Below are 14,651 nucleotides of genomic sequence, written 5' to 3'. Positions count from 1 at the left end.
TTTGACCCCACGGGGTGAGATCATGCGTGGAGCCCCAGATCGAGGGACATTATCAGTGGTCTTGTATGTCTTCCATTTTCTAATAATTGCTCCCACAGTTGATTGCTTCACACCAACCTGCTTACCTCTTAAAGAGTCAGTCTTCCCAGCCTGGTGCAGGTCTACAATTTTGTTTCTGGTGTCCTTTGACAGCTCTTTGGTCAGTTTGGAGAGTGACAGTTTGAGGTTGTGGACAGGTGTCTTTTATACTGATAACGAGTTCAAACAGGTCCCATTAATACATGTAACGAGTGGAGGACAGAGGAGCTTCTTCAAGAAGAACAGAGATGCAAACACCAAAGGCATGAAAAAGGTGACCAAAAAAAAAAAAAAAAACATTGTCAAGGGCTTTGGGGGGCGAGGGGGGTTGGTCTCCCGGGCTCCCGCAGAGAATGTTCTTGATTTTAACATAAAATCAGCAATCTTGAAGACTCTGAAGAGTACAATAAGTAAAAATAAACACATTTTCTTCACGCAGAAAAACATTTATTGACACCAGTCAAGTACATGTCGATGTACAAATTTGAGATTAAAATTAAATTTGCCTCATTTTTTTCCTTTTTTGTTTTGGCCTCCAATTTCAGCCAGGCCCATCTCCACCTGCACCTGATGCCTGCTTCAAGCTGTGCCACATGAATAGCATCCTCCTCTTTAAGTACTCTCATTTTGGAAAAGAATTGACGAAAATCATTGTGTGTTTCACTTCCTTTTTCACTATTACCAACTTCAAAGGCTTATCCCAAATGCATCCTCCAGGAAAATATTAAGTACAATATGTTTTTGTGTTTATTGGCCATTGCTAAATTTGAAGTTAGTTAATTCTGCGTTGTGACATAATCCCTAACATTGCTTCGTCGGTTAATACATTTAACTTTAACATCTGTAAACTAATTAGATAAATGTAGGCGCGTTTCCTAATGAATGCAAGATGTACTATCGGATCACCTCTTGTCGCCGATGTTACGTGTGCTTTGCGGTTCCACTGGGACCGCAACCAGGGCCACGACCCACAACACCTCAACATGAAAATACAAAAGACCAGTGCAACAAATATGACAGGGGCTGAGCTGATGAGCAAAAATGTTGCTGAAACATAAGAGTAGCAATAGAGGATGTCCGCGATGTACGAGACAGCCTATGACGACAGCGACGGAGAACGGCCCCCCAGAAAAACTCATCGGATCTGTATGATTCACGGGAAGGGCCTATTTTGAATTCAAAACGGCCAATTTCTGATTTGCATGTATGAAATCTCGCTTGTTTGTAGGTGACCAAATACTAATTTTCCGCTATAATTTGCTGTTAAATTCTTTAAAAATCAGACAATGTGATTTTCTGGATTTTGTCTCTCCTCGGTGAGGTATACCTATGGGGAAAATGGCAGGCCTCTCTCATCTTTCGAAGTGGGAGAACTTGCACAATCGGTGGCTGACTAAATCCTTTTTTGCCCCGCTGTAGCTATTAATTGGTAAGTTTTTGAGGACATGCGCTGTTACCTGCTGGTATCCATGCTCTTGGCTCTGGCACCCCCCCCTGCCCGGTGAGATCCACTGGAGGAGGACGATCCCAGCGAATCTGAGGATGAGCTACTGATGCTGTCACTATCTTGACCACGACCCCACGACGTTGCTGCCCAGCCGCCTCGTAATGGCCGGCGGCTGAGAGTGGGAGAACTGTCTGAGGTTGTCTCTGGAGCACTGCTGTCAATACTTGCCATGCCTGTCCAAGAAAGATGTGTCACCTTACTCTTTGATTAAACACACTGCATATCATCCGACTATTTATTTTGTCTTTTTTTCGTGGTTGAGGGTTAACTACCCAAAGAGTGAATGCTGGTACTTAAATGTACAACATGCAAGGTCAATACCAATAGAAACACGATCGCCTGTCAGAGTTTTTACCAGTGTGTTTCTTCTTCTGTCGGGCAGGAGATCCCCAGCAGCGTTGACTATATCCGCAGCGTGCCCCGAGCGCCAACCGGCTCGGCACAGTGTTGTCGAGCTTAAATGTGGTCGATTCGTTTTGACAGTCAGTTCGATTGACCCCGGAGACTAAATGGAAGCAAAAGATATGGGATATATTCTGCATCAATAGACAGTGTTCATTCAAATGCCCGAAATGTCGTACAATTCGGATTTTGTCAAATCATTCAGAAAAACCCATTCAAATCTCACGAGACTTTCAAATTAGACCATTGAAGGATTGCCTCAAGACACACACGTGCTTGAGATACTCATACTTTTTAATGCAACGTACCTCTGGGCGCAATTCTTTCTGGGGATGGTAGCCATAAAAACACTGTGTTACGGAAATTACACTGTATAAGTGGCACTTGCCGAGGTCATGATGCACATTCCTGATTTGGCCTTTGTAAGGCAACAGCAAAAGTCACATTGATTTGCTCTACATATTCATTTCAGTTTTTCTCTATGAACTTCCTGTTTTTTGATTGGGTTCTTTGAACACTGTGACTTTGCGTGCAACTGATTTTCTGCACTCCTAAAACATATCCCGCCATCCTCCCATTTTGTGTACGGCGTATCGTCATTAGTCACAGAAGAACTGGCGCCTGTACCGGCTGACTTTGGGAAGAGGCAAGGCACACCCTGAACTGGTCACCAGCCAATTGCAGGGCAAATACATAGGCGGCACAGTTGATGACTGTTTAGGACATCCACCTGACAGTTCAGAGGTCATGGTTCAAATACAGGCTCTGGCTTCCCTGTATGGAGTTTGTATGTTTTCTCCAGGGAACTCTGGTTTCATCCCACAAATATGCATGTTAACTGGAGACTCTAAATTGTGTGAATGGTTGTTCGCGCTACGATTGGCTGGCGTCTAGGGGTGTACCCTGCCTCTTACCCGAAATCACCTGGGATATGCTGCAGCACATCCCCAACACTAATGAGGATCAGCAGTGTAGAAAATGGTTGGATGGACAGAGGGTTTGTTGAATGCACGTATGAAACTTGCTGGGTTCAGTACTTCTAACAAGGTTAAGAGCCGCTGGTTTCAACCAACATGACTCCACTTTTATCATATGGCAGGATAAGGGACTGAAATGTTTTCAAGATGTATACAAGGAAGGGTTCTTCTGCTCTTTTCCGGACATGGTCACTGAATTTAACCACCCTCCAAAGATTTTTGTAATTTTCAGGTGAGCAAGTCTTTATTTCCTAAGTTCTCCCAACTTCCACCAGAAAAACCCTGGGGAGAACTTTTACAAGTCACGTCACAAACGTCTCTAACTTTTGTTTGCAACATTTACAATTCTGTTCAATTGTTTGACACCTATTTATCCACCAGTATGAAACAAAACCCGGAAGCGTGAAATTGCAAGGGCTTTTGATGAACATTGGTAATCTGTACTGAAGGTCATTCACAAAACCTCGATCTGTGCCCGTTTGACCATGATTCAGTTCAAAGTTGTATTTCGATGTCATGATTTTCAGGTATGTCGTCTTTGACAACCACCCTTTAATCTTGCACGTGTTTTTTATTTGGTAAATTTATCTTTACACTATGTTTAAAGTTTTCTCAAAAACTATCAACATCTCACCACACACCGGTATGTTTGGCCACCAGGAAGATTACACCCGATACTCAGCTAAAGAATTGGAAGTAAAATGCGAAGCGTCACCTCCTCCTGAAATGGAAATCATCTACAACACCTTCGTGCACACAGTGGATGAGTGATATTATCATTGACAATCAGATATTCAAGACCTTTTATCTATTAATTTCACAGATTATTTGACATTTGAGACTATGTGAGTCCCGGGATGAACATGCCATGGAACAATGAGTCCCTGCAATTTCGAGGTGTATCATCACGGAATACAGATACAGTAATCCTCCGCGATATCACGGTTCTTGCTTCGCGGTCCAGCTATATTGTAGATTTCTATTACAGTTGGTACTCGTTAATCTTTTATAATGTCTGTACAATATTTTTCTGTTATCCATTGTTTTTTTTTCCTCTTTCAATATATGTGTTTAGGACTGCCACAATAGCAATTTTTTTGTAACAATATATTTTCACAAAAAACGTTCCAACATAAACGATAGTATCGTCACTTTTTATTTTAATGCCACTGATATAATAATATGAGAGCGTAATAAAGAATTGGACACATCTTACAAATTCTGCCCAGGTAATTAAACATACGAGCACAACTGTGTTATGGTTCTCTCATATACATTTTACTCTCATTTCTCTCTGGCCACAGTTTTCACTTACTTGACTCAAAGTTTCGCCTCTTACAGATCATCAGATTGGCCCTCTGTCACACAGTGACGACACACTGTACAGGTATGTATTGCTACGATTGCATTATCCTGTCCTAGTCATGGTAAAAACATCAAGAAAAACAAGCCACACACTGATTTGCACATTTGCTTTTCAATTTCTTTTTCAATGTATTTTGGTGAAGCGCAAAATGCAGATTTTGACCCGCCAACTGCGATGAGAGACAGCTTAATTCGAGCCTTGCACACGTACATAAGTAAGCAATGCTGTGCGTATGTGGATGCAGATTCACCATGCTGTATTCGTCCCTGATCATTTTTGTGCATATAGGATGCGGGACGCACATCAAACGATTGTATTGATTTATTTATTGGGGGGGGGGGGTCAAAAAAAACTCAACAAAAAACGACTTGACTATGCCAAGTCATTTTCTTTATTGGATTGTTTTCCTGGAACTTTTAAATTTTCGAAAAATGTATTTTCCATTTTTTTGGCGATTTGTAATTACATTTGTGAATATTTATTATTTTTCATATTTAATACGAATGTTTAATGTTGACAGCTGTGTGTCTGCGCATATGTAAATGACTTATTTCTTGTACACACATCAATGAAAATATGAAAGGAGAGGGGGTGGATTCTTTTCCAATTTGGAGTTGCCCTTGGTGAGAGGCGGCGTGCATGTGTCAGTGCCTGCACGGAGGATTTACCACGGGAGATGAAAGGGTAGCCTCCCTCCGCCTGCAGGTCGAGGATGGTTCCTCACTGTTGTTTGTGCCTACACACCAAACAGCAGCTCCGAGTATCCACCCTGTTTGGCGTTCTTGCAGGGCTTGTGGGAAAGCGCTGCGGGTGGGAACTCGCTCATTTTGCTGGGGGACTTCAATGCTCACATGGAAACTGACAGCGAGAAAGGGAAGGGTGCGATCGGGAGGAACAGCCTACCGAACCAGCTCCCGAGCCGTCTTCTGTTGTTGTACTTCAGTGTTCGTCACGGATGGTCCATAACAAACAACATGTTTCTCCATATGTGCACTTGGCACTAGGGCACCCTAGGCTGCAGTTCGATGATCGACTTTGTGGTGGTGTCTAACTTGCGAGCGCATGTCTTGGACACTTGGGTGAAGAGAGACGCAAAGCTGTCAACTAATCACCACCTGGCAGTGTGTTGGCCTCGATGGAGGTGGAAGACGCTGGTCCGACAAACCCAAATGTATTGCGAGGGTCTGCTGGGAACATCTGGCAGAGTCCGCTGTCGGAATGCGTTTCAACTCCCACCTCCGGCAGAACTTCGACCACCGCCCAGCAGGCGGTCACAACTATCATCTACACAGCTGGCAATGGCCACCTCACGATCAAAAGCCTTTGGATTTCAGAATGTGGACTCTTATCATTTTGACCATCTTGCCAACTGTTTGAGTAACGATTACGATTTATATGCGCACATGCTGCTGGTCTGCTTTGGGCTTTGTGTTTACATGTGATATCACACAGTAGCAGAATGCTAGATCACGCAATGGAACTCAGATGCAGACTGGATTACAACGTGACTTGGACCTGAAGTGGACCAGCTGGTCTGACATGAATAAGGCATGGACTGGACTACAAGGTTCTATGGACCTGGAACTACTGTTCTATCAGGTTTCTAATGCATTCTCGCAGAAAAAAAATAATTGTAAAATGGCTCATAAGCAGAGAATCTCTCGGTCTTTTGTTGTTTGCGGCTTGCTTTTCACCTGAAATATTTGTAGGATTTGTAATGATCTGCAACCACCCTCTGCTGCTTTGGTAAGGCCATCGTCACTGTTGCAGACACCCATTTGATTGCTCACTTGGATGATCGCTTAAATGACATTCTGGAATTGGCTGCTCGTCAGGATTAGACACTTGATATTGATGAATTTGTGAAGGCTAAAAGATGTCAAGTTTCAGGAAAAAAGTAAGACTATTTTATATAAAATGCAGTGCCACCTTTGCACTGAGAAGAATATAGTTTTGTTAAAATGAATACCTACTGTAGAAATACTTTAAGACACTGAATATTACAAAATCTGCCAACAGCTTCAGTTCAAAGGAGGTTGGTTTCATGGAACACTTTAGTTTTTTTCATCCACTGCCACAACCTCTCTATTTTTACATAGAGTGGACCTGTCATATACTGCCCTGCAGTTCCATTATATTAACCTGGAGGGCGCTTTGCAGTCCTCTCTCTGTCTCCGCCGTCCCCTCTCGGTTTTCAGCACCTGTCTCCAATCACCCTCATCACCACCGGTATTCAAGCCTGCCTGTTCCAGGAAATCCTCGCCAAAGTATTGCAGCCTCTCCTAGCGGTACCACGGCCCACCGTACTCAAGTAAGCCACTTAACTCCTCGTTCCCTTGTTAACTCTCGTGTGTCCTCGTTCTCAGTGCTCCCCTGTGTTCCTGACCCACGTCATTCCTGCCAACACATCTAGGACCACCTTCATAACCTTTCCTCAATAAACTGTTCGTCATTTTACATCTGCATCCGCCTGCTCTTGCGTCCAGCTACTCCCCACACGTGACAGAATACATTGGCCACTATGGACCCAGCAACTCCAGAGCCACGTAAGAACGCACTAACCCTCCAAGGCGCCCACATTGGACGATAGGACAAAATACTGCAAGAAATCACCGAAACGCTCCACTCCCTTTCGCAACAGGTCTCCCTCCTTTCCCAACAGATGCAATCCATTCAACCCCCAGTAAGTACTCCTCCCGAGCCCGCAGCCTGAGAGCCACCCCGCTTGGCGTACAAAGAACCTCGTGTCCCTCCCCCCTACTCCGGGGACCTAGGTGCATGTAGCCAGTTTATTCTTAATTGCTCACTCATATTCAATCTCCAACCGTACAGTTCTACCACTAAACGTTCCAAAGTAGCATATCTCACTAACCTCCTCCGTGACAGGGCAGCAAAATGGTCCACTTTTTTTTTTCTGGTCCCCATTATGGCACAACTCACTCCTCCTCGGTCCTCCTTTCGTTCGATTCCTTTTCCACCGAACTCCGAAAGTTTTTCCATCACCCCGTTCAGGGCAAAGAAACCACCTGTCGTCTCCTCACACACACTCAGGGTGCTAAGTCCGTAGTGGAATATTCCATTGACTTCTGTATCCTTGCGGATGAATGCGGGTGGGATGACGCAGCCCTTAGGGGAATCTTTTCAAACGGTCTCTCCGAACAAATCAAAGACGAGCTTGCGGTCCGGGACGAGCCCTCCTCTCTCGAGAATCTAATCGTACTCTCCATCCGTCTGGATAACAGACTGTGTGAGAGAGCCCGTGAGAGGGAGCACGCCGTCAGCTTCTCACCCGCCTCCTGCACAGTCTTCCGCACTTTCATCACTCCCCGTTGCCATCCGATGAATCCATACAAATTGGTCAAACATGTTTAGATCCACAAGAACGTCAGCGTCGTGTCATCCAGCGGGTGTGCATCTACTGCGGTCAATCCCGTCACTTTATTTCCCCGTGCCCCCTCTGACCAGAAAGACCAGGCTCACCGTATCCTGAGAGCGTCGCGGTGAGCCAAATCTCTGTTCCCTCAAGCTCTCCTTCGTGCATGACCGTTCCCGCTTGCATTATCATTTCTGCTCATAACACCCCCATCACTGCCCTTATTGATTCCGGTGCCGATGATAATTTTATTCATGAAGAAATAATTCACCAGCTGCTCACCAACAGTAGAATTCTTAAAAGTTTTTGAAAATCATCAAGGCACCTGACAACAAAACTTTACCCCCACACTTCATCTCTGTAATTAAATCCAGTGGTATTGTTGCCATAAACAAATCTAAGATGGTTTAATGCTTCAACAAACACTTTCTCAAAGCCTGGTGTGCATACGATATCTCCTCCGACCGATTCTCCGGTCATCGCAGGATCCGTTAGTCACCCACTTTGAGAGCCCGCTCTTCTCCTTTCAGCCTGTACAAGTCTAAAATGTACTGTCTGAGCAGCTTAATCTGGATATTCATATGTATCTATTGGCCTGATGGGCTATATCTATTTTTTTTTAAAACTGGAGCTCACATCGATGCAGCCCTCATCTGCAGTCTGTTCAACGTCTCTTTTCAAACTGGAGTGTTTCTCAAGGATTAGAAATCTGATGCAGTCATCCCACTCTTAATAGCAGGTGATAAAACAGAAACTCTTTGAGATCCATCTCCAGTCAGCCCTGCCTTTCTGAAATAAAATGTCACAAAACTCAAACAAGCTCATAGAATATCAAGAGACCCTTTGATGCCCCTCTGCGGTTGGGCTTTTGATCAGGACACAGCTGTATCTCTGCCACTCAAAAAGTGGTTTACAACTGAGCAACAAGGGATGGAAACATGCAAATAAGGACTTGAATTTATTTTTATGAACAGAAGGCTATTTAAGTTAAACACCCTGTTTCTCGCCCGAAGATAGCTGGGATAGGCTCCAGCACGCCCGCGACCCGAGGGAGGATAAAGCGGTACAGAAAATGGATGGATGGATAATTTGAAACAGTCACAATGAAATAAAAACTAAAATCCAAAACAATTATAACCCTGGTTGTATCCTACAACTGCGATGATAAATAAAGTTCTCATTAGTATACAGTTCTCTTCCACCCATTATTGGGCATTGGGGAGGTCCAGAAAATAGTGAGACGAGGAGATGAAAGCGGATCAACAGATAGTCCACCTCTTTGAACTGGGAAACCTGTGTAACAACCACCCCCTTTCTTACAGGTAGAGGTCCCTGGTGAATGGCTCTTCCTTGTGGGTCACCACACAGGGTCCCTCTAGAATTTACCAAAACATAATTGTATCACGGAAGATCGTGTCAAGATAAACAGTGAACGTGTTGGGGGGGGCAGCTGAAGCGACCAAAACAGCTACGCTTAGCAGGAGGTAGGTCGGGGCAAGGGTTGTTTCCGGAGCCCGGGACGCAGTTGGTCCGGAGACAGCAGCTGGCCCGGCACATCAACGTCCACATGAGTAGGCTAGAGGCGGTCCACCATGATCCGCTCCAGTATACGACCCGTGTCCACCACAAAGGTGGGGGGGGGGGCTGTAGCAGGGTCCAATGTCAGTCGTGGTGGATGAAGACGTTCTTTGGTGACGGCATGTTCACAGGCGCATGGGAATTGGGGAGGCAGTGGTGAGATGTCGGGATGGGGACAAAGGTGTCGGCAACCGCCTGGGACACAGCCCGAGGAGAGACGGCAGGCCAGGGGGCCGCAGCGCGGGAGGAACTTCCCCAATACACGTAGTAGCTGGCTGTAAACAAGCCCAGCAGATGAGGTCTGGAGGTCTTCCTTGGGGGCAGAGCAGAGACCCAGCATGATCCATGGGAGGCGGTCGGTCCAGTTGCAGTCCGTGAAACTGACCCCCAGAGTCGCTTTCATCGCGCAATGACATCGTTGACAGAACCCATTGCCTTGCGGGTTTAATGCTATAGTGCAGTGAATCTTCATACCTAGACCCTCAACGACTGCTACCCAGAGCTCTGACGTGAGCTGTGGGACCCTGTCGGAGGTGAGGTCAGCCGGCGTGCCGAACTGTGCAACCCGGGACGCGAGGAACTACAGAGAGAGTAGTAAATGACAGAGGAACAACTTCTGGCCACCTGTTGGTCCTGTCCACCATGGTAAGGAGGTGAATGAACCCCCTAGTGGTCCCACCAGGTCCACGTTCACATGGTCGAAACGACTCTTCTGTACTATAAATGGAGCCAAAGGGGCCCTTGTATGGCAGATACATGTATCTTGGCATGCAGGCATGTCAAGCAGGAGCCAGCGCTCCCCTTTGTATCTTGCCAACGAGTCTTGGGCTCTACTGCCGCTGACATGAAACTTAAGACTAGCAGGGATTGGACTATCCGGAGCTTGGGAAGTCTGACCGCGATGATCAGGGCTGGGTATTGTTAAGAACCTCACAATTCTATTCGATTCCTATTTTTAGGTTGCAATTCAGTTTAATTTACATTATTTAGGCTGCAATTCGATTTGATATTGATTTTAATGCTTTGATATTAATTCAATAAGAGGTAGAAATACACAAATATTTCGAGTAAATGTTGACATTTTTGAAATATTTATTTTCATTCATATGTGGTATGTCACATTTTATGAGCAATAAAACATCTGAAAATAAAATATGCACAATAATAAAATATTTTTGCGTATGGAGTATAAAAGTTGACAACGTGACTGTGTATGAACTGAAAAAGTTAAACGCATGTAAATTGAAATTAGATTTGTTTCCTCTTGGAAACTGTGATAAATGTCACAAAAAAATGGTTAGAACAAAATCACATCTGGTTCTTTGGTTCTGGACGCTGCAACTGGGGGTCCTGTATGTGATCCCAAGGAGATCAGCCAGAACACAGGAATCGCTTTGCTTTCTTTTAACACATTCACTGCCATTGACGGCTTTAGAAGTCAAATATCCATGTTAACTGGGAAGGCTGAATGAGTTAATGGGGGTCAAGGGTTATCAGCTGGCTCTGCCTGCTGGTCCAGCACCTCAACTGCTTCAACATCTGCTGTATTTATTGGCCCATTCTGTTGAAAAAAACAAAAAAAATCTCATTCATAAACAGGAGCGTTATAATTGTATACACTTTGTTTCAAATGAATTTTGGAGGTGTATAGTGGAGGTAAAATAAAAAAATTGGCAGTGAATGATTATATTAATTAATAATTAAACTGAGTATATTCCAGAAGAAATTACAACAGAAATATCCTATGCACACAGTCTGCATCTTCATTCAATATGCATTTGTATTTACAGCGCTTTTATCAGTTGCCAATTCCTGAGTGAGATTGATGAGCTGGGTGAAGCTTTCCTCGTGCTCATCACCATCTGACAGAGGCAGGACCTTGAAGTGTGGGTCTAGAACTGAGGCTATGGAGAGTTCGTCCATCAGGCCCAAGTATCCTGAAAAAAAGTTGCACCTTATGGTAAATGTTTTTGTCTCATGTTCATGAAATTCTTATCAAAGTATTTGGTCGTGTGTAGTATAAAAATATTTGGTAGCATGTTATAAAAAAATAAATAAAAATAAAAAAAAAAGTTGATAAACAATGAATACCTTTTCTGGAGATCCTGGCACACGGCAGTCTTCATCTACTTCACCATCACAGAGTCAATGGGGACTGTTTGTTTCGCCAGAATTCTTGCTCTTAGGGATGTGACGACAGAGAGAGAGTTGGGGTACCTTCCTGAGACATCACTGAGGTGGCTTTCTTCAGGGGCTTCAGAGCCTGCGCAAATGCTCTTCTGTCGTCGTATCTGCCTCTGTAACGGTGCACAGGTTGCTTTCCTGTTTTTGTACTTCAGGGGCAAATAGTGCACATAAATTATGGAGAAATGCTTGATGCTACCAAAAATCTTTCCAGCATGTCTAAACCACTGTTCCAGCGCAGTGGTACATCAGTCAATAGTTTGTACTGTGGGGGTCCAGCAACTTCTGTTTCTTCTCGAGTGCATGACAGGCTAAAGTGCTTTGTTGGGGAAAGAAGTGGATATGCACCCGACTGCAGAGAAGCCGTGTGATTGCAGGGTTTTTATCTTCTGTCTTCTGGCTCTGTTTACAGCTTCGGGATGACGACTTCTCACGTGTTTTCGTGTTATTGCGTCCCACTAGTTCGAGTGTCTGTACCATTTTGAGTGTCAAACCCCTGGGTTTCCACGACACTGTACGATAAAACGTCCTTGCATATGAATGCGGCCAGAGATGCTGTTCTGGCTCCAGACAGATTTTGGTGGCAATTTGCAAGAAATGATTTGTCGAGCTGTGTCTGTTTTGAGTGAACAGGTTTCGCCACGGGTTGTTGCAAAGCACTGCATGGGGTCGGTATAAGTGGTTGAGCAGATTTGTCATGTTATACTGCCTGGCGCTGCTTACAAAAGTTCCCGTGTTCCAGATTTACACAGGAACCCAAAATGACCCCAAATGGAAGATTTAAAAGTCGAAGAAGCGTCAGCATTAATGAGTTTTACGTGGTTGTTTGGTTTAGCAGCATTTGGAAACGAACCATCCAACAATGCTGTGATTGGCAGTCTGCTATGTGTGGCTCTATTTTTCTCTAAATGGCGCTTGACGGCTTTTGTCTTTGAACTCTTTGTATTTCCTTTTTCATGAACTCGCTGCCAGCTTGATTGATTAGTGAGCTTTGTTAATGTAACATAAAGGCCTATCTCACTGGCGGAGACATCGCCGAGACTGCCGATACTGATCAGTCGCGGTGACTCTGTGACCCGGGAGACCAAAATATTGCTTGCGTTCTCACCAGCAAGATGTCTGGGAGACGTCTCTCGAGAACATGACAACCAATTCACCCGGAATATACACAGTATATATATATAGTCTTGAAAAAAATATATCATTTGTATTTTGTGTGTTTGTGTGTGCATGCGGTGTGTGTTCCGTGTTCAGCCGTCCTCCAATGAAGAAAACTCTAACGTCCATGAAATCTAAAATATTGAGGCGATATTTTCAAAGGAAGTGGGCATAAGTAGAGATGTCCACGTAAATTGTGGTGACAATTGATCGCAGTTTTGTGACCTTAGTGATGTTAAGCCTTTTCTATATGGGAGGAAAACTTGAGGTCCATAAAATCCTAAATATTGGGACAATCGTTCTGATGTTTTCAGAGGTCATAAGTACAGATGTCCACGTACATTTTGGTGAACACTGATTGCAGTTTTGTGAAATTAAGCTATGTAAAGTTTTTTCTCTATAGTGAGGCTGTAGAGTCGCCAAAAGGTCGCCAAATCGAAACTGTTCGATTCACCGCGACTCCTTGGAGACCAGGCTAGTGTCCAGGAGACTCCACCTGACGTCACGGAGACATCACCGCAACCAGCGGAGAATCGATTCGCAATCAGGTCGCCAGCTAGTCTCCAGGCCAATGAGATAGGGTCTTAGTCTGCAAGCCATACAGACCCTTTGCAAAAATATTTGAATATCATGGAAAAGTTTATATATTTCCATAATTCCATACAAAAAGATACACTTTCATAGATTATAGAATCAGTGTGAAGAAATCATAATTTACCTCTCAGTTTTTGGAGAAAAAACAGAAAGAAATTAGGGTCACATTAAATGGATCAAAATATGGTACTTTCAAAAGGATATGTTCATCTTCAATACTTGGTTGGGAATCCCTTTGCTTGAATCACTGCCTGGATGCGCCGTGGCATTGAGCCAATCAGCCAGTGGCACTGCCTGGGAGCTGTGGAAGCCCAGATTTCCTTGATGCTTGCTGTCAGTTCTTTATTTTTGGGGACTGGTGCCCCTCATTTTCCTCTTGATAATACCCCATAGATTCTCAATGGGGTTTAGATCCGGCAAGTTGGCTGGCCAGTCAAGCACTGTGATGGCATGGTCATCAAACCAGGTTTTGGTGCTTCTGGTCATATGGGCAGGGGCCAGGTCCCGCTGGAAGATGAAAATCTGCATCTCCATACAGATCCTCAGCAGAAGGAATCACAAAGTCCTCTGAAACATTCTGGTAGATTGTTGCGGTGACCTTGGATTTAAGAAAGCAGAGTTTACTGACACCTGCACTGGACATTGCACCCCAAATCATGACTGGCTGTGAATATTTCACACTGGACCTCAAGCAGCTTGGGTTCTGTTCTTCACCAGTCTTCCTCAAAAATCCTTGGACCTTGATTCCCGAATGAAAGGCACACTTGACTTTCATCGGAAAAGAGGACCATGGACCACTGGCCAACAGTCCAGTGCTTCTCCTTGGCTCAGTTGAAATGCTTCCTACGTTGGCTCAGGCTCAGAAGAAGTGGCTTGACCCGGGGAACCCGACAGTTGTTGCCCATCTCCCGGATGCTTCTGAATGTGGTGGTTTTTTTTAAGCTGTGACTCCCGCCTCATTCCACGCTGATAATCCGCTGAAGCCCACGGTCATGTCTTTTTTGCTGGTGCATCTTCTCCTGCCACATGTTCTCCTTCCACTAGACTTTCCATAGATATGCTTGGACACAGCACTCTATGCACACCCAGCCTCCTTAGCGATGAACTTTTGTGGCTTACCCATCCAATGGAGGGTATCAATGATGGTCTTGTGGCCAGTTGTCAAGTCTGCAGTCTTCCCCATATTGAACCCAACTGAGACAACTGAACCAAACTGATCAATTGAATGACACCTGGGGAAACTTGTGCAGGTGCTTTGAGTTGAGTAGATGATTAGTGTGTCGCACTCAGTTTAAAACATTTATGGCCTCCAAAATTTGGGCTCATTTCTTCACAGAATTCAAATTTTATGAATTCCTGAATTTGTGGGTTTTATGAGCTGGAAACCCAAATTATGTTAAAATAAACAAATAAATATTTGGAATTGTTTAAATT

The 14,651-nt window shown here is 44.4% G+C and overlaps 1 protein-coding gene across 7 annotated transcripts in view; it reads right to left on the bottom strand.

Annotated features, from left to right (window-relative positions):
* Positions 1 to 14,651, bottom strand: part of zswim8 (zinc finger, SWIM-type containing 8) — a 160,590-nt gene that overhangs the window by 27,115 nt on the left and 118,824 nt on the right. For all 7 annotated transcript variants that reach the window (XR_009769510.1, XM_061691079.1, XM_061691080.1 and 4 more), the window contains 2 exons: positions 1,941 to 2,090; positions 1,536 to 1,758 (listed from right to left, as the gene is read on the bottom strand). Coding sequence is in view for 6 of the 7 variants with exons in the window: in XM_061691079.1 (XP_061547063.1) it covers positions 1,536 to 1,758; positions 1,941 to 2,090 (373 nt within the window). In the remaining variant the exon portion in view is untranslated. The remainder of the gene's footprint in view (positions 1 to 1,535; positions 1,759 to 1,940; positions 2,091 to 14,651) is intronic.

This window comes from Phycodurus eques, chromosome 11 (assembly GCF_024500275.1).
Source record: "Phycodurus eques isolate BA_2022a chromosome 11, UOR_Pequ_1.1, whole genome shotgun sequence".
NCBI classification, from domain to species: domain Eukaryota; kingdom Metazoa; phylum Chordata; class Actinopteri; order Syngnathiformes; family Syngnathidae; genus Phycodurus; species Phycodurus eques.
Note: the sequence above shows the minus strand (reverse complement) of the source record. Positions and strands in the feature narration are given on the sequence as shown.